The 19147-nt window shown below is 38.3% G+C and overlaps 1 protein-coding gene across 1 annotated transcript in view; it reads left to right on the plus strand.

Annotated features, from left to right (window-relative positions):
• Positions 1-349: 349 nt before the first annotated feature.
• LOC139469332 (tachykinin-like peptides receptor 99D) overlaps positions 350-19147 on the plus strand; it is a 44225-nt gene continuing 25427 nt past the window's right edge. Inside the window, exons 1-2 of the mRNA XM_071251471.1 lie at positions 350-430; positions 606-1345. Coding sequence (XP_071107572.1) covers positions 867-1345 — 479 coding nt within the window. The 5' untranslated portion in view covers positions 350-430; positions 606-866. The remainder of the gene's footprint in view (positions 431-605; positions 1346-19147) is intronic.

A 19147-nucleotide genomic window follows, 5' to 3' on the forward strand; every position in this document is an offset into this window, starting at 1 on the left:
TCTAACTCCACTGCTTCAAAACGCAATACGATATCTGTAGAGATGTGTCAGCTACAAAATGATAAATCGTTGCAGTAACTCAGTTATATTACGCTAGATAGCTAATTCGCAAATGAAGCTGTGTTTAACGTGATGCTTTACCCAATGCTTACAGGGTGTATTGAGCCTTTCTGTGAGATAACTGCATGTACACTGTACGCGATGCTCAATGCCGAACCGTCAACATTACCCCTCCAGCTTTCTGGGAGCTGCTGCCAGTGATTAATCCGCGGAGATCGGAGGTAGCAGACTGGATCAGAGAGCTTTGTGATTCCACCAGCGTTAGACAGGCTGTTTAGTAGCTGGTAAAGGCGCCGTGGGCCTTAAGCGCGTTTTGTTAGTAAACTATGAGAGCCTTGAAGAGTCACTGTCCAGAGGGAAAATTCTTAAGGTAAACGTTTTGTGAAGTAGGCATTTGCAGGCATCTAACGCTGAAGGAAGGTTATGTGTGTTGTGTACACGTTAATATTATGAGCAGATTTGAACTCTTCTTTCTCTTATGTATTAGTGTGATTCATAGACTCTACCATAATCCAATCATTTGAAACTATTCTTTAACATTTCAGACTACCTATTGCATATGAAGTTCGGTTTTGACTGGATACCTTACAAGCCCAAACGACTTTACTTTGGATATCTCTGCATCGCACGTTCAGCAGGCAGATCTGATTTTCCTTCAAGACTTCATTCTTGTCTTTGGAACTGGAAGGTTAATACAAAGTTCACTCCATTTACTGGAAATTCCATCAACTGCGCAATGCTCAACAGTTAGATATTGTTGAGAACTGATATTGTGGCCGGACACCTTCCGATTATTCAACTTCAAAATGGCAGAGTTAACTACTACTATCACGGAATTTAAATCACTGAACACTTCAGTGATTAACGCAGCACTCCCTATTTATTTACCCACGACAATATCGCCGACAAATACTACTAATGCTACCATGGACCTGAACGGGACAACTGAGGTGTTGTACGACAATAACTTTAACTTACCTTGGTGGCAACAACTTCTGTTCATAACAATGTTTGTGGCAATGTTCGTTGTGGCTGCTGGTGGCAATATTATCGTAATATGGATCGTTCTTGCTCATAAACGCATGAGGACAGTGACAAATTACTTCCTTGTCAACTTAGCTGTTGCTGATGTCCTGATATCATTGTTAAACACACCGTTCAATTTTGTGTACAATATGTACCAGGACTGGTGGTTCGGAGCTCACTACTGTAGGTTTTCTATGTTCATATCCCCCTGTGCCATTTCTGTTAGTGTTCTGACATTCACCGCCATTGCCATCGACAGGTAAGTGATCATATCTTTCATTTTTTCACTAAATAAGCATATTTGTATTATTTTGTAAGAGTTTTGCTTTAAGGAATTATTACAAATGATCTCTTGAGCATAATGATGGTCATATTTTGTGGGGTTGTTAAATTTCAGCATATCTAACGCCGTTTCATGGATATATATAATGATTTTTTTATACAATTCGTTTTCACAGAGCATGTCATTTTTAGTTTTGGATTTGATACCCGTGTTGTATTTATTACATGTAGGATCCCAACATTCTATTGTAGCATAACGCTTTTTAAAACAAAACCCCCATACCATAATGGACAGTTAAAGACACCTATTCTTACAACATATAACGAATATAGTAAATGGAAATTTGACCAAACAAAAATATTATACAAAAGCGACTATCTGTTAATATAAACCAACTGTGTATGACACCAACACACTGAATATATTTATTGGCTTGGCTCGTTGAAATGTCACTCAATATTATACAGATGATGTATGGTCTAATGCATACGTAAGGTATCTAGTTTATTTGGTTCCTTTTGAGCTTAATTAAAAACGAATGGCAAAGTAATGTAACAATCAGAATGATTAGATTTCTATATATTGCAAGCGATCGTATTCCCGTAGAATGGTAACAGGTGTCTCTGTGAAAGGCATCAACATTTTTTCCTGATGCTTTTGTTTGCGTATCATTGAAACACTGCGAAATGATCAGTATAAATTTACCATCATGTCATTTTCAAGCTGACACGCCACTCGAACTAATTTCATAGGCCAGCTGACGCAATTTTATAGCACAGAGTGTATAAATGTGTAAGGTTTATATGTATTGCTTCTGATGCGGATGTACAGAGTTCTGATGGTATGCTTACACTGTTAGACACTTAGCATCAAAGTCATCCAGCCGGAGTAGGCGCTTCTTTTGGACAATAAATGTGTCAGAAAAAACATCTAGACAAAAAATCCGCTGTATAATCCTGTAGATTGGCTGTTTTATACCACTGTATCTGATAGTGATGGCATAAATAGAACCATGTATATCTTTGCTTACACATCGTGGGGAACTGTTTATTGTAATCCCTCATGTTATCTTTCTGAGAAACAGCCCATATTATGATCTGAATAATAAGCCTGTGTTAACTGTCAAGTCGAAACAGCCTTATACTTCTAACCTTGTACCCACTTTTTCCCCGGAAAGGTGATTTGACCCTTTGAAGAGAAACTCCGTTCAACGGTCTGGTACTCAATTTCACCCTATATGTGTAGGTCTAGACATTGTAATTAGTAGACTGCGAAACTGGGTTATCATATCTCTGTAATTAGGATCATCATTAACTGCTAGATTGATATACATAATACATTTTTTGAGTTAGTATGCAAAACAAGTTCACTTGTCTGGAATCATGCTCGGACTGCCAATTTACGTGAGCCTAGTCCCTCTTTCAAGATAACGGCTTAAAACGCATTCCTACTTTTTATAGTTGGCGGTAAATACCTGTAAAAATAGTTTTTAAGCCTTTTAGTCTTTCTCGGGTTTTTTTTCTTAGGTAACCAATTCTATACACAATCTTATATGGGCGGCTGGGTATCTCGGTGGTTAATTCTCCTTCACGTCTGGCCAAGGCCAGGGTTCGTTTCCCGGGAATATTGCTAAAAGCGGCGTAGAATCGTACTCACTCACTCATTAAAACTTAAATTATGTATTAGGCTGTGAAGACTGAAGGTAACTCCTCTAAAATATATTTAGATACCTACATATGTGAGTAGTTAGAATTTCCTAATTGACAATGTCTTTGTTAAAGTATAGGGTGGAATATTTAGAGTGAGTGAGTATGGTTTTACGCCGCTTTTAGCAATATTCCAGCAATATCATGGCGGGGGACACCAGAAATGGGTTTCACACATTGTACCCATGTCTGGAATCGAACCCAGGTCTTCGGCGTGACGAGCGAACGCTTTAAGCACTAGGCTACCCGACCGCCCCCGGAATATATTTAGACAAGTAGTAGGAACCCCATATGTACTTTTCGTGCACTTCTGCTAGCTGATCTGTTTCATTTTGCGTCCGAATCGTACTTTTTACTTAAGTAAAATCCAAGAAAGGACACTTTTCCAACAGGTTTAACCTCAGTTTTAGATATACACATAGCCTCATTTCTTTCAACAACGTCAAAATATCTCCTTAATATCTGTCCATCGAGTTGGAAATCGAATAAACAACTAAGAAACCATACCAAGTGTCTTATCTGGAACTGTGCACAGAAATTATTAATAAGTTATGGGAGCCTTTGCAGTAAACTGTAAAAGAGGAATGATTTCGATTTTCAAGTCACTTCTGTGCCTAAAGTACACCATCAGCGTCATCTGATAGCCTCTGCATTTCTCAATTGCTTATGTAATAGCTTAATTAGACGATGTCTTACAGTACATTTTATTCAAATGTCACGGAAACACACATTTCGCTTACATTTTGCTTTTCTATCAATGTTTCACCATCATCGGTCAGATTAAGTCTTTCCTGAGAGTTTGTGGTAGACACTCAGTAGGATTCGCAGAATAAGTCACGTCTCTTGTCAGCATGATGCTATCGAATTTACATGGAGGTTTCATATCTCCTTAACCCCCTGCACTTGCTACCGGTAGAGCAGGACATACCTTCACTTTTTGCGAACACCTGATGTCATCACTGCCTGTTTTGTCATTTACGCCCTATGGAATCTGTTTCGGCAGATAGTCGACTGATTATTTTTCCGGCGTTGGCGTTTTGAATTAAAAGAAGCAATTACTCTTCTATACGTATATATTTTTTTTGTGAGAGTGAAAACCATGTTTGATATATGCCACGATAACTTCACGTGCAGACGCACAGGAGTTGCTTATCGTAACATAAAGCAGGTTTATTATATGTGCAGTGTTTTATTTACGATAAACAACGACCACGAGTATGTATTTTATGTGAGAGTGAAAACCATTTTTGATACATACCACGACAACTTCAAGTACAGACGCAGACCTACACGCACACACATACGCAAACAGTAATTTACTCATTGGCGCAAAGGGTATGTTTTCTTTCTGAACACCTTTCCCTACTCTTCATTTGATTACAGATATGTCCATCCTAAAAAGACAGAGTTCTTACTTTTAAGCCAACAAATTGTAATATTGCTTTTTCCACCTACTATATACATCATTTAATAATACGTGCATGTCCAGGGTGGTATGTAGCCATTATAGACAATTAATGTGACACCAACAATCTTTGATAAATAAAAACTCACTTACAACCTTTCTACTAGTAATTGCTGCCCTGTACGTTCACAGGACACTAGTCTGTAACAGTCATTACTCTAAGAAGATTTATTAAGACTTGAACTCTTGAACTCTGGAATATAAACGATTTACGAAGAAAACGTCACACTTACACTCGTGGAAGTCCGGAATGAATGCTGTAGATCGGTTGTAACACAGCTCTGGTATAAGCCAAGACTTTGCAAACATAGTACATATTATTTTCTGTGCCCTCTTAACAACGCACGCTCAGCAATATACAGGTACCACATACATGTCAACCTTTTTACCTTTCGGTTACTTTCATACTCGGACCTTAGTGGATGTTTGGAACATTGTAACACTTATATACTCTTTTGTGGTGTTGTTCGTGTTCTGTTTCTTTCTGTAAACTTGATATATAATGGGTAGGTTTCTCGGCAGGATAAAGCCAACGGATAAAAACGATATCCGTTGGGGGCATATGCGGATAGAGATGCAAATATCAAAGGTCAAGTAGGGACTACTTTCACTGTTTAGTAACAAACATGGCGTCGCCCTCGTCATTCGGCGATCGAGTCAGAATTAACCATCGGGAATCTGGATAAACTACAGGGATAATTGCTATCATTATCAAAAGAACAGTCTAATATATTGAAAATCAGTGTCTAACTGTGACGTAGCTAAGGCATTTTATAAGTTTGGGCAACTTTAGAGACATAAATTTCGAAACAATTTTGCGAGGGCACGAGGCCTAGCCAAGCGGGATCAGTAGCCATATATCTGTGCTTGTAGACCTCTGCGGCTTGAAACCTTCTCCACAAATTAAAATAGTTGGATTTGGCCGAAATATGTTTGAATTGTTACCTTGTTTCGTTTTGTCGCTGTGTGTACATCTGACTACACTTCTTATCGTTATGACAGGACAGACCGACTGTCAACGACGTCTGACCGTGGCCGTGATGTCTCATAGACTAGGGTTAGAGTAGCTTCCCTTTGACAAAGGGCAGTTGCTCTAGCGGACAGACCGAAGGATTGCCGCGAAAGGCAATTAAAAACTATTGTTGTTTTGCGTTTATGTTGCTTCGCCACTGTATAAGAAACAGATTTCAGTTGGAACTATATTGGCTACTGTCCCTGTCCGACTGACACACCACTTACCCTGTGACGTAATAAATATTAATGCGCGCATTCCAGGAAAACTCGCAATGTTTCGGTAATGTATGTGAGAGAGGGAAAGCGATTTTGAAGCACAGAATTAAATAATGACATTATATGATAAAGAGGTTATCACGCTTGTGTGTTTGGGGATGGTAAATATCCTGTATTAGGAATAAACACTATGTATTTAGCTCGCCAAGGCTCGCTAAATACAATGTTTATTCCTAATGCAGGATATTAACCATCCCCAAACACCCTCGCGTGATAACCTCTCTCTCTCTCTCTCTCTCTCTCTCTCTCTCTCTCTCTCTCTCTCTCTCTCTCTCTCTATATATATATATATATATATATATATATATATACTGACGATAGTGTTTTCCTTTACGTGATGTGAAAAGGTATCCTTTAAGCGAGGTCGTTTAAGTGAGTTTCATTCACGAATGGAATATTCTCAATATGAAGGGACTATAACACTAAAACACATTCCATAATAACAGGGCAGTGGGTTAGCCTAGTGGTTAAAGCGTGAAGTAAACACGATTCAAGATGTTCCCGAAAAAGTGAGCGTATCCTGGCACACCGGTAGTACCCGTCAGAAACGCTTGCAAAGGCTCGTCAGTTATTCTTGTGAACCAACACTGGAACTTATGTTACACGTCAAAATAGGGACTTCATTTCAGTCACAGTTGTGTTAAATTTTGAAATACTCTGACATGCCAACCATCAAACGTTTTGAACACTTTACTTTAGACATAAACGAAGAGTGGGAGTTGTTTATCGTAACATAAAGCAGGTTTATTCTACGTGCAGTGTTTTATTTCATGCACAGGTTGGTATTTCCCTAACATTCTCACAATCCTCACGTTGATTTTGACCTGTACCTTTTCCCCCAATAACGGTTGTCATATCTCTCCCGCTATTTGGATGCGATCGTTCGGCCATTCTGTTGATATACGTTGCCCGGCTACATCTATGGGTAACAACTCACGACGTCATAAAGTTGTAAGCGCATGTTCCAATCTCCAGAAATGACGTCACGATAGAACAATGTTTTATCGTGAAATAAACCACACTTCTTTGTTCACTGTGATTTATCGCGTAGCTTTTAAGTCCTAGAATGCTGTTACCCTGTTTAAACAACCTTTGAGAAAGAGTCGTATGACTCTGTCTTTGAACTCGTCTTAGAAAGAGCGTGTTCGAACCATAAAAAGATGTGAAATGTAGATACCAAAGACTGCTGGAATAATGTTCAATATAAAGGGAAAGTTGAAAGTTGACTACTGGAAAGCTGGTGTCTAGCGATTAGTTTTTTGACACTCTGAATCAATATGCAAAGACTAAAATATGATACAAATTCCACTGGTCTCTGTTTTTCTCTCAGGGGTGTAAATCAGCGAAAGGGAATTGGCTGTGTGACAATAATTTAACGATGTCAGACCATCGATATTCCTGAAACGTCTTGGCCAAATTCCCGTGTTTATATTTTGCCAACCAAAGAAGAAATTCCGACTAATATGCGTAAAGAAAGTTGGTGGACAGTTGGAGCACATATCAGAGGGGTACACAAAGTACGTGATCTAGACTACCAGTTGTTGTGCTTTCATTTTTGTGGAAGACTCGGTGGCTGAGTGGGTTAGATCGCTGACTTTGAGTGCTGGCGATTAGGTACCTCACTCTGGCAGTGTGTGTTCGAATCCCGAACGGGACTAAAAAAAGAATTACGAGAATCTGTACTTTACTCAGAAAGTGCTATTCCAAATATAACATTTATTACACATGATTATGCTACATTCGGAAAGGATAATTTCTCTGGACTCAAATACTTTCTGTGAATAATTATAAAGACAGTTCCTGTTTGTAATAATGATTGTAGTTACTCTCTGTGATAGGGATTTGGTGGTCCATTTTCCTGGACCCTGCAAAATATCTCTCCCTTTGTATGAAGCTTTGAATCCAGTACAAAAGAGGAATGGACAATTCATCAGGTCACGCCACAAGTTGATAGTATTGATGGGTGTCTTTGTCGACTTTAGGAAACTTAAGGGCAGTAGTTTAGATAAGACATTTGACAGATCATACAATGAAATGCATAACAGACGTGCAATATATGAGGACATTCTTTCACCTAATGTTCTAAAACTAGAAAGTATGTACGTAAAAACTTCCGGGAACAAAATTAGGTGTAAAGAATTTGGATAAGTATAAATGGCATTATCGATTAAAAACGCATATTTCTTCAATGGACTAAAATAGATGTAATGTGATCTTGGCTTCCAAATCCCTTTCTTCGTACTCGGTTCTTCACGAATAACATAACATAAAAAGACAAATTACCTTTCTATTAGTTCCTTTTCTTGGCGTACATAGCCATTCAAAAGTACTTTACTTTTAAATTGCTCTCCCTTGATATAAACTCGTAGCAATTGTTTTAAAAATGCACATTAATACTGACATACAGATGAGCCAACGTTTATGAAGTACACATAATCATACCCAATTATCCGTAATCTGTGCCATGTTTGCTATCGCATCTCTCTGAAGTCGGACAGCAGGTTGTCTAGTATTATATCTCAACAGCCTGCAAGGTGCCAATCGCTTGCTTTGAAAGCATGAAATTTCAGGAAAGCATCTTTGTTTCCGATCGGCAGAGCGAAGGGATCTCTTTTCTATCCCCAGTTAACCATAAACTGCATGAAATTTATAGTTATGTCAAAACTCTTTCATGTGTTGTGTATTCATCCTTTTAGATTGATGTCTCGCTTTGCCAAAAAACATATTGATTTCATTGTTATATCAGAGACTCGGAACCATTCTGAAGATACCAAGCAGAAATGATAATCAGTGGTTAAGGGGAGTTGAGGTGGTGACGAATTACTCCTCTAAATCAGGAAACTAAACTGGTCAGTCATAATGATATGGGGCTGATTGCATCGTAAACTGCCTCTTGAAGCAATTCCCAGGGGGGGTGTTAAGCCCCGGGTTTGTAACAAGATAACACAGATCTTGAATAACTACACTGGAATAACATGGATAAATTCTCTTTGATGCAATACTTTGATATTTGTACCATACCTATTTCAAAAACAAAACAAAAGGAGCATCTTCCAAACTTTTAATCGTGATGTACTAAGTAGATAAATAGTATCCCTGTATCCAGTATGAGCTTAAAACAAACATCGCAAGATATCCTTAATACATGTATACGTGTGTATTCTCTGCCGCAATACTGTTCAGGCGGTGTTAACCCACACTCGGTCGTCCTTCTTAAACAAAGGAAGATGATGTACACATATGTACATATGGTTATGTCAGCATCTTATATGTATGTGGGGATCTAGGTGCCAGAAAGGAGTGTCTGTAATAGATTTTACCCATAATCCTAACACGGGCGAGATAACATTCATCACCTTGAGTTTTACGAACTTAAGTAGAGTATGTACAACTTTTAAACATCTTTATCATGTAACCAACGCATATGTAAATGTGAGACTTGGTCACTTGGTATTCGTTATTGATGTTAGACCTTATACCTAATCTACCGTTACCCTACATACCTCTCCACCTTCAACATTGTCCCCCCTCTCATAGTTCAAGCCTCTAGACACCCTCGCATTTTTATCTTATCTGTGCATTGGAACAGATATAGTAATAGACACATTAATTCTGTATGAATAAAACTAGAGGATATCTGACCAGAGACGTCTGGGGATGCGGCTGCCGTATGTGAGGTCGTCGTTACTTCGACCTCGTCTGCAGATGGTAATTGATTAATCACTTGAAGTAAGGCTCATGATAAGAAGTGAACTAGAAAACGCACTTCACTTACACGAGTTCTTTCACTAATGTCATGAGAGTTGTTGTTGACAGAAGCTGTGACTCAAAAGGAGAGTTGGTACAAATGGCATACAGCACGTAGTAGCATTACTGGAAGTATGCACAGCAAGCCCCGGCACATGTAGGCTAGCCTGTTGTAGTTATTTTGAGGTATTTGGCAAGCTGTAGAGTAAATCTTCCTGGTTTCACATTTATACGTCTAGATTATATCATAATGTTCATAAATCTAGATGGTATCATAGCCATTGCCTGGCGTGATCCATCATGCTTGGCGGTCTTAAAGTTCTTTACGAAACGTGGTTAGATGGTCTCCTACTTGTACTTGTGAAATGAACTACATGTGCAAATTGCCTTCACTCAAGTGAAATGTGATGGGATCAGTAGAAATGGGACATTTAAAAACTTAGCTCAAGAATTGAGACGATAATACATAATTCTATTGGATTACTACAATTTAACATGAGTAAAGGAAATGAATTGGGCATTAAGTAGGTGATGAAAATTCTTTAAAATAATTATAAGTATAATGGGTGTAGTTAGATTCGAGTAGGCATTTACCATGTCGTTTACAAAGGTCAATATGGTATAGCATTGTTTTATCTACCAAAGACATTCAAATAACTGCACCTCTGTTTACCGCTTGATATGACGTCTTATTACTTCGTCAAATTATGGCTAAACGTAACAATCCACATTTTGTTGTTTTGTAATAGTAGCTCCAAATACACCGGACTCGTGATCACTGGACTAAAAATTATAATGGAGAGTCAAATGGTCACATTGATGTCTGAAGAGCTTATTCCCAACATATAAATACCCCCACTTCCGTTATCAGATGAGTAAAGAGTAGACATTTGTTAAGCAAAACATAGGTAACACTCGCAAACATATACTACTATATATTACGTTTTAAAAGAGAACAAGTTCTTTCTTTTCGAAAATATCTAAACATATATCCTACTAAACGGACGACGTTTTAAAAAAATAGAGCAGAGACTAAGCGTGTCGATGTATAATGCTATTAGAAAAAGTATGTGTTATCTCTGACACAACAAGCAGACTTTGACAAAGGATAATGCGAATTGGAATAGAGTGAAGTTAGCACTGATGCACGACTTCCTTTGGTGTTAATCTAGCTTCATTCAAAGATAGATCGTGAAAGCGATAACAGTCACGAAATGATCTGTAATGTTGGAACAGAAAATGTCCTTGTCAGACTTGTAGAATCTCGCTGTGATGCATGTATGTATTTGCATACCGTTCGTTAGTGTCTTCTTAATATACGTATTTCCAACATTTTCGTTTCACAAAAACGTGGATGTACTCGATACCACTGAATGTGAGACAGTTACAGTTACACGTACGTTTGTGTGTGTGTGTGTGTGTGTGTGTGTGTGTGTGTGTGTGTGTGTGTGTGGCTGCTTCTACTAGACGATTTTATAGTGTTAGCCCACTGAGATACCTCGCCGCAGTATTCTGACTCCGAGCCGACCAGTCCTTGTTTATCCCAATAATGCCGAGCGCCAGACGGGCCAACAATGAATACCATCTTTTAACGTCTTTTGGTATGACGCGACCGGGGATCAAACCCCCGACCTTCCGCTCTCCGGGGAGATGCTCTACAACAAGAACACGGAGGCGGTCTCAGTACCATGGAAGTACATTATATGTGATAGTGAACTGTATGTGCTATGTGTAAGCCTTTTTGATCTGTTTGAAGTGTTGCTGTAACATTTAATAAAACATAACATAGAAAACGAGTACACACGACAGTTTCGAGTTTCGAGGAAATGACCCTACCAAAACATCTTCCCAATCAGACATTCATTGGCTGTGCGCAGATGCGACCACTCGTGAAACAAGCTTACCGTGGTGTACTTATGCTAAGAGTAATCAGTAACATAACAGCTCTGGTGCTGTAGCTGATCTGCCATATGCCAATTCTGAGGAAACACACACACAAGAATAATTGTTTGTTTCTCAGCTGATTACCACTGAATCGTATTTCCGTATATTTACCCTTAGCATACTTTTGTAAAAGAGATGCGATACTTAGAAGGTGCTGGATACACGGACAAAGGCCCAACGGGATATACACAGGATGTGTTAACATATGTCGATGCTATGTCAACAGCACTCGGAGATGTGATTGAACATCTAGACATTTGCATACTTGTTTTCATAGTGTATCCATGTGTACTTGGGTATTACTTTCGTTACGCATAGATGACTAACGTCTCACTTATCTGACACTCGATTACCTATCACGTATGTTAAGACCTTTGACTTTGTATCTCTGTGTATATTGTTGTTTAACGCCATACTCAGCAGTATTCCAGCCAAATGACGGCGGCTTTGAATCAATTGGACCAGACAATCTAATGGTTGACATATGAGCTAAAGTGTACATATAACATGTAATTAAACAAGTCACCGAGCCTGACTTCCCGATTCTTTAAAACGCCTCTTTCGACCAGCATAGTTTGGTGGGGTCCTATTCTAAATAGACTCCTCATGGGCCTTTTGAAATGGTAGAAATGTGAATGTTACGGTGTTGCAGTGTGTAATATTGGCATTGTAAAGGAGTAAGGGTATTCGTTAACATTTTGAAAAAGACCGATGCAATTTAATGTGCAACTAAACGAGCCTAACCAATTACCATTTAGTTTAGATTTCTAATCTTTTAGATTTCTCAAAAATGCCAAATATGCTCACAATAGCAGACATCAATTAACCTGTAATTTACGAGAAGCAGATGCACCGCCGCCCTTTTGACACTGACACTACACCCGTATATGCCTATCAAAGATATATTCAGCCCTATAAACGAACACTTTATTATCAACACACTATTTTAATGTAGGTCGAAAATTAAAAGATAAAACACTGTAGAGCGTGCAGTTATCAAATGTAATAAAACTATGCCCTCCTGTGGAGTGACATTAGAACTGACGGCCATCTGTTGAGATAAAACTGGGCAAAATAGTAGACCTAGTGCAATATCCATGCTTCAAAGGATACCGATCTTCCTAAGTAAATATGTAGGTGCATGCATGTGCCAAGTTTGTGTATTTGAGTTTTATGAATTTCAAACAAACAAGATAGATTCACATATATGGAATGGTGCACGTTAAAACTAAGAATCACGGAAGGTCTTTTAAGTTCAATAAAAATATACAGTTCACACCAGGCACAGCTTTGGTGTATTACAGTGAAGCGATCAGATCAAATCAGTTCGGGCACAGCCACTCTGTGGGAGGTATTATGTAACTTCATGATTAAACCCTTTGCACGTGTTACACGGCGCAATTGCGTCCCTAATGTGATTTGTGTGTTCATTAAAGTGAAACAAATCTCGTTTAGAACAGAGATGGATCTCTCCTGTTTCTAAAGATAGAATTTGGGTGCCCGCGTCAAATATTTCAGGCCGGGTGTTCTTTCACATAGCCAAAGTTTGAAGTTCGTGAGAGGGTCAAGCGTCAAAGTATATCATGGCCAAGGAGTATGTATAGCCCCCCCTCCTCCCCCCACAAACACACACACACACAGACACACACACCCTCAATTCCACACTGCCAGGTAACGTATTGAACAAATAACCACCCATGTATACACTACAGATACATGTATGTAGTTTCCAAGGTTAGTTTTCCTATCAGGCCCACATTAAAAAATCCTAAATGTACGATTTATGTTTAATATGGGAAATGTGTCAAAATTTAGCCATTTGGGTCTGACATCTACAAGGCCATACTAACGTTCTACCTAACTGACAGTGCAGAACTTCCCCTGCTGTAGCTACAATTATCCATCGTTCATCAATAAATGTTAAAAGTTCCTCAGTGATTGCTTAAGGTTGGTTCTTCAACCTACATCTATATAATACCGACAAAATAATCAAGCCGCCAACGTGGGAACCTTGAAATTATATCGCTGTCTAAACGAAAAAATCGATTAATTAATCTACATATGCTGATACACTGGAAAAATCGGACGCGAAAGGACACAGATTCAAACAACAGCGAGGAACATATGTATAAATGCCAAATGTACTGATAAATATACCGAGTACAAGTGCTTCTTGTTTAAATGCAAACATTTTGATATGTGCTACATATTATACAGCTGTTGCAAATGTAATTTATAAAATTAAATTAAAATAATAAATTAAAAGTGAGAAGATTTTAACAATTAAGGTTATCATGTTACGTGGAAAGATATATACAAATTTCACACTTTACATGCAGGTTATTTTTTACTTCACGCTTCCAAGTGAACAAATAACAAACATCCTTCAAAGCGTTGTTATCGAATCGTAGGTTAAACGTTGAGACAGTGAAAGGATTGTATTATTAAGTAACACTTTTACATACTTTAAAAACTTCAAAATTTGAAAATATTTTCTCTAATTCTAGGCTGTTAGTTGGTTCATCCATGCTACTGATGATATGAGTAGTCTAAAATATAATTTTGAGTCAGCATAAATTCCACTTATAAAAAAGCAGCTGTGGCACAGTGTTTTCTAAGCAAATGAACCCCAAACCCATGTTCATCTATAAAGGCATCCAAGCTAAGAAAAAACAGTAACTTCAAGTGCAATGCCATAGTTTTCTCCGCATGGTCAAATAATCAAAGGGCACAACTCAACAACCAAATCGTAATTACCTTTCGACCTTGACTTCAAAGTCCAAATAAATGACAAAACCCACAATGACCATCAACAGCAGAAGCTTCAAATACAAAACAAAAACATAACATAAATTAGTATGTCTGGGAGCGAGTCTTTCACCAACTGATAAAACACAGCTGTATGGCTTATACGTCAGTTGGCGGGCACAAGTAGATGGTCTACAGCAACCTTTATTTGACAAACATGTTTAAAATCCAAGGTATCATGCATCCTATCTGATTCTTTTGACTGCGTTTGGAGTTTAAGCTTAGATGTCATGCTTGCGTGCCTTATCTTAACATTCGGTTCAATTCACCTTATCCCATGATTGCCGACCTTCAGTGGTTAAACCCAGGTCAAGTCGTGCACATGTACATTCATTTGTAATACTGCCAGGGAGGCGTTATAGATATTCCTGTTGGAGATAGAGAGTTTATGGCGCGAAAGAACACGTTAATTGTTTGAACTTGTACATACATCAAAACAAGCCTTATGTTTATACGCTCTTGATGATTCTACGTGTATTATTTCATCGATACTCTCTACCTCACCTAAAGTGTATTGCACCTATGTAGCGACGCGTGGTGTCGCGTTGCGTGGCGTGGACTCTCGTGTTTGTGTGTGTCTGTGTGTGTTCACGTACTTAGTGGATTCAATACATTATCATCGGTTTCGTTATTCCCGACCTTTCAAAATTTGACTGTGAGTTGTCATTTGCGTTTAAACGATGCTGTTAGATTATCTCACAATGCAATTTTGACTCTGTAACATCTTTTCAGACGCTGACGTAATATGGAAACTGAACGTTAGCATGTGTGTTTCTACTTTTGATGACATATTTTGTTCAAATCATTAGGATTTTGTCATAAGGGCTTTTTGTTGAAAAGTGTGTGACAAGAAATCAAATTTCACCAAAAGTTCCTACATTTCATTTTAAACCATCACAAGGATCATGGTGCTGATAATGGCTATGAAAAATTCAAAGTATCATGAAAAGGATGTTACTAAAGCAAAATGTTTCTCCTTTTTCTAAAAAAATACGTTGAACCAAATTTGCTGAAACTGAGAATTAAAGTGTTTTAAAAGTAACCAACAAAGCGAAAATGGTACCTGTTTTTTCGTACAATGATTTCTGTCACTTGTTTCATGTTGTCAATTAGTCATCAGTATTTATGTGAACACTCTGCCTTCATCCTCAGCAGGTGCCACTGTAAAGGCAAAACATTGGTAGTTTGCAACAATTCGGAAGTGAAGCCTGTGAACTTGTCGCTTCAAGTTTGTTTGGACTCTATTTGCTTCGTTTCAAGTGGAAGGAATTCGAGTATGAATGTCCCAATGGATTTCGTGGTTTGATTTTCAGTTCGTTTTAGTTCGATCAGGGCACAGTTAGTGTCAAACTGTGTAAACGTCAGAGCCTACCATCTGACACAAAGGGGAAGTCCATTATTTACAGATAAAGCGACCCTTGGGAAGAGCATTATCTCAAGGTTCCCAGTGAAAACTTTACAATCTCCAGGTATTATACCGAAACTATAGTGTAAGAATGTCAGTATTTGTCTGACCAGAAACGATTATTATGTACGTTATATGAAATATGGACTCCCGGGATTGCTCAGGGACGTTGACTGCAGTCTGGGAGTATTTACGAATCGTAATAGAATTCATTCCGATAATGTATTATGTCTTCATGACAGGCAATGGTGTTCATTACGCTTATGAATGTCAATGGCGGTCAGCCTTATCTGCTCCACTGGAAAAGCCGAAAATCGAATTTCATTCTCCCATAGTCATTCAGAACCTGTTAGATAGCCGTAACATAAACCGAGAACAGGAGCATTATTCAGAAATCTGTTCGAGTAAATATATTTCCGTGTAATTGAATAAAGCAATATCCTTGTTACAGCTTGCATTTTCTTTGAGTAATAAACACATTTTTTAAATTGGTTCATTTGAAATTATAACCAGGAAGCCTTGATATATTCTATGAAAAGTTGATAACCTAGTTTTGTCTCACCACAATCCGTAATTACATTCGTTAGCAGAGTCTTTTCATGTGTGGTTTCAGAAGCCATTGCGTCGACGAGGCAATCAAACCTCACAGCGCTATGAAAGGTCTGCAAATGCTTTTAACATGTTTTGGACTAAGTTATGATACGTGTTCTTCACCACACCGCATCTGTCATGAAATTACGAGGCGCAATTAAACTGTTTTATTGCCTTGGAATTATTTACGTATACAGCACACATTATCATGATACCTTCAGCAATCTAAACTAACGGTAGTTTCTGTCGAGACAAGAGCTATTTGTGGGAGATGGAATACCTCTAACAGCGACACATTTCTTTGTGTACTATGTGTTTATAAGCTGTTAAACCATATGCATTACTAATACATATAGTCTGACAAAGGTTTTAATACATTATTGCCAATATCGTTAACTACTTACATGTAATACTTTCACATCTGTATGTTCAGCACACGTATCCCCATTCACAATTATCGAGGTTATCAATCGAGTGTCTTTTGTGATGGTAATTACCCCGTATAAGGAATCAGCTACATACATAGTGTTTATTCCCAATAGAGGATATGTATCATGCCTAAAGACACAAGTCGTATATCTTCAAAATAAGTATTTTCAACTATCACAAACGGTATATAAACATGGCATGGATATATATCACGTAATAATGTCAGTGATGAGTCAGTCGGGCAGTGACACCAGTTCCAAATAAGAGAGAGAGAGAGAGAGAGAGAGAGAGAGAGAGAGAGAGAGAGAGAGAGAGAGAGAGAGTAACCTGTAGCCTTAATACAATCAAGGATGAACTAACGTTATATTCACGGAAAGTATTTGAGAGGAGTGGAAATAACACCATGTGGGTTCTAAAAATGTCAAAGGATTTGCTTGATTTGTTGCAATCTCAATAATCAAGTTCAATCATGTCAAAACATTAAATTTTTAACTAAAGTTTTAATCTCTATCCCACACGACAAACTTCGCGATAATTCATTCCTTGATCCATGATCCATGACAGTTTCATCTCTATCTTCAAAGGTTCAGATTAATTTGGTAAAACTGAAAGCAAATGACATCTGCAATTTAGGAAACAATATGTACAATGCTTGACTTCCTCATAAATGACATCAACGTGAAATGTGGGGATAACATGCATGTAGGTATGAAATAGGCATTGACACCAACTGTGTTCCACTCCTTGCTGATCTGTTTCGTGATGCTTATGAGTCAGAATATATTCGCGGATTGGTAAAATCAAAACAAGGGAATTTGGTCAAGAAGTATAACTTAAGCTTCTCGTGAATCGATGATCTCCAATAGTTCAAGAATGGTTAAATAGTCAATTTCCTTCCACCTATTTACCCTCCTAAACTAGACGTAAAATAGACCAGGGATAGCGCATCGTGTGAGATACAATTGAGCATGCTCTTTTCACGATGATTTCAAAACGTGCTATACGACCCTTTCTCAAAAGTTGTTTTATCAGGGTTACAACATTCAATGTCTTAGTACAACTTTAAAAATGCTTAATGGTAGACGTGAAGGATATTTCCAATTTGACGCATCAGGGACAAAATGATTTCCGATGCAATTTTAAATCGGACTGTATGTCCCCGTGTTTGTTCAAGTGAAGAATTGATTTGCCTCTGCATGTGATTGTGACAGTTGCCGTCGGTGGGGGAGGACACGCTCGACTGTGCGCGAACACCTGGTGTCATCACTGTTTGATAGTGATTTATAAACGCATGTTAATGATGCCGTTTGGATTCCGTTTCAGCAGATATGTTCTTATGATTATGGAAATGGTTCTATCGCTTTAAATTCTACTTCTGAAAAGGATGCCCAACGTGTACACCAACTGTGACAGTAAATGGCATATATCGTCCAGTAGAAATAACCTGTATGATGATTGTGACAGTTCATACAGTTTTGGTGCAAGCTGATCAATCTTAATTTCATCTATGTACTAACTTGTTGATTATCGTATAATCATAGTTTTAATACAACCATTTGCACAAGTATTGCGTACCATCTTCACCGACCTTTGTGTAGATGTATATACACAGTTAGCAGTTCATTCAACTGTATGTCACTGAATTCAAGCCAGGAGTCAACCTTCACAACAGCGCGTTACTTTAATAGTTTCTGTAAGACATGGACCTAACACAATTGACTTCGTGTGTAACCTGATCGCTGGGGGAGTAAGTATCGATGTTAGGGCTTTGCCCCATTTGCACCGAAGGAAATGAAATATCTTCTGTATACGTGAATCTGAACATTGGTATCTGGCACCGTGTTGTTTGGCCATGGACACTCTATTACAACCCACGGCACCTAGCTTCAGCGAAGTATAAGTTTCCCCTGAGGAAAACTGGAGATCTGTACCCTATAAATATGCATTTCGGTCACCCGAGTTGAACTTTGGTCTCAACGAAATTGCCACAAGACGCATTTGACTAAAGGGCAATAACCTGACGCCTGTCGGCGAGGAAACATTAAACTTTTATTCACAGTATTAACATATATGATAAGGTGACATCTACATGTAAAAATCGAATGAGTTATAACTTGAGTACAATTAGACAATTGAGAATAAGTTAAGAGCTACGAGATATGACTTTAAGACTCGGTATTTATAATTCACTCGGGGGATAGAAAGGTAGTTCCTGGTGTCGATGTCGCCGATACTAGTAAAAGGCATCTTCAGGTTCAAAACTATACGTGAAATGCACCACCCCAGAGATCATCATCCTGAGATTTGTTGCTGTTGTACGAATGGTAAAACCTTTGTTTACAACCTTTGGAACTTCATACTATTACATTACTTAATGTATTCTATGTACTCCC

The sequence above is a fragment of the Haliotis cracherodii genome, unplaced genomic scaffold (assembly GCF_022045235.1).
Source record: "Haliotis cracherodii isolate W230 unplaced genomic scaffold, xgHalCrac1.p SCAF_2, whole genome shotgun sequence".
In the NCBI taxonomy this organism is placed as follows: domain Eukaryota; kingdom Metazoa; phylum Mollusca; class Gastropoda; order Lepetellida; family Haliotidae; genus Haliotis; species Haliotis cracherodii.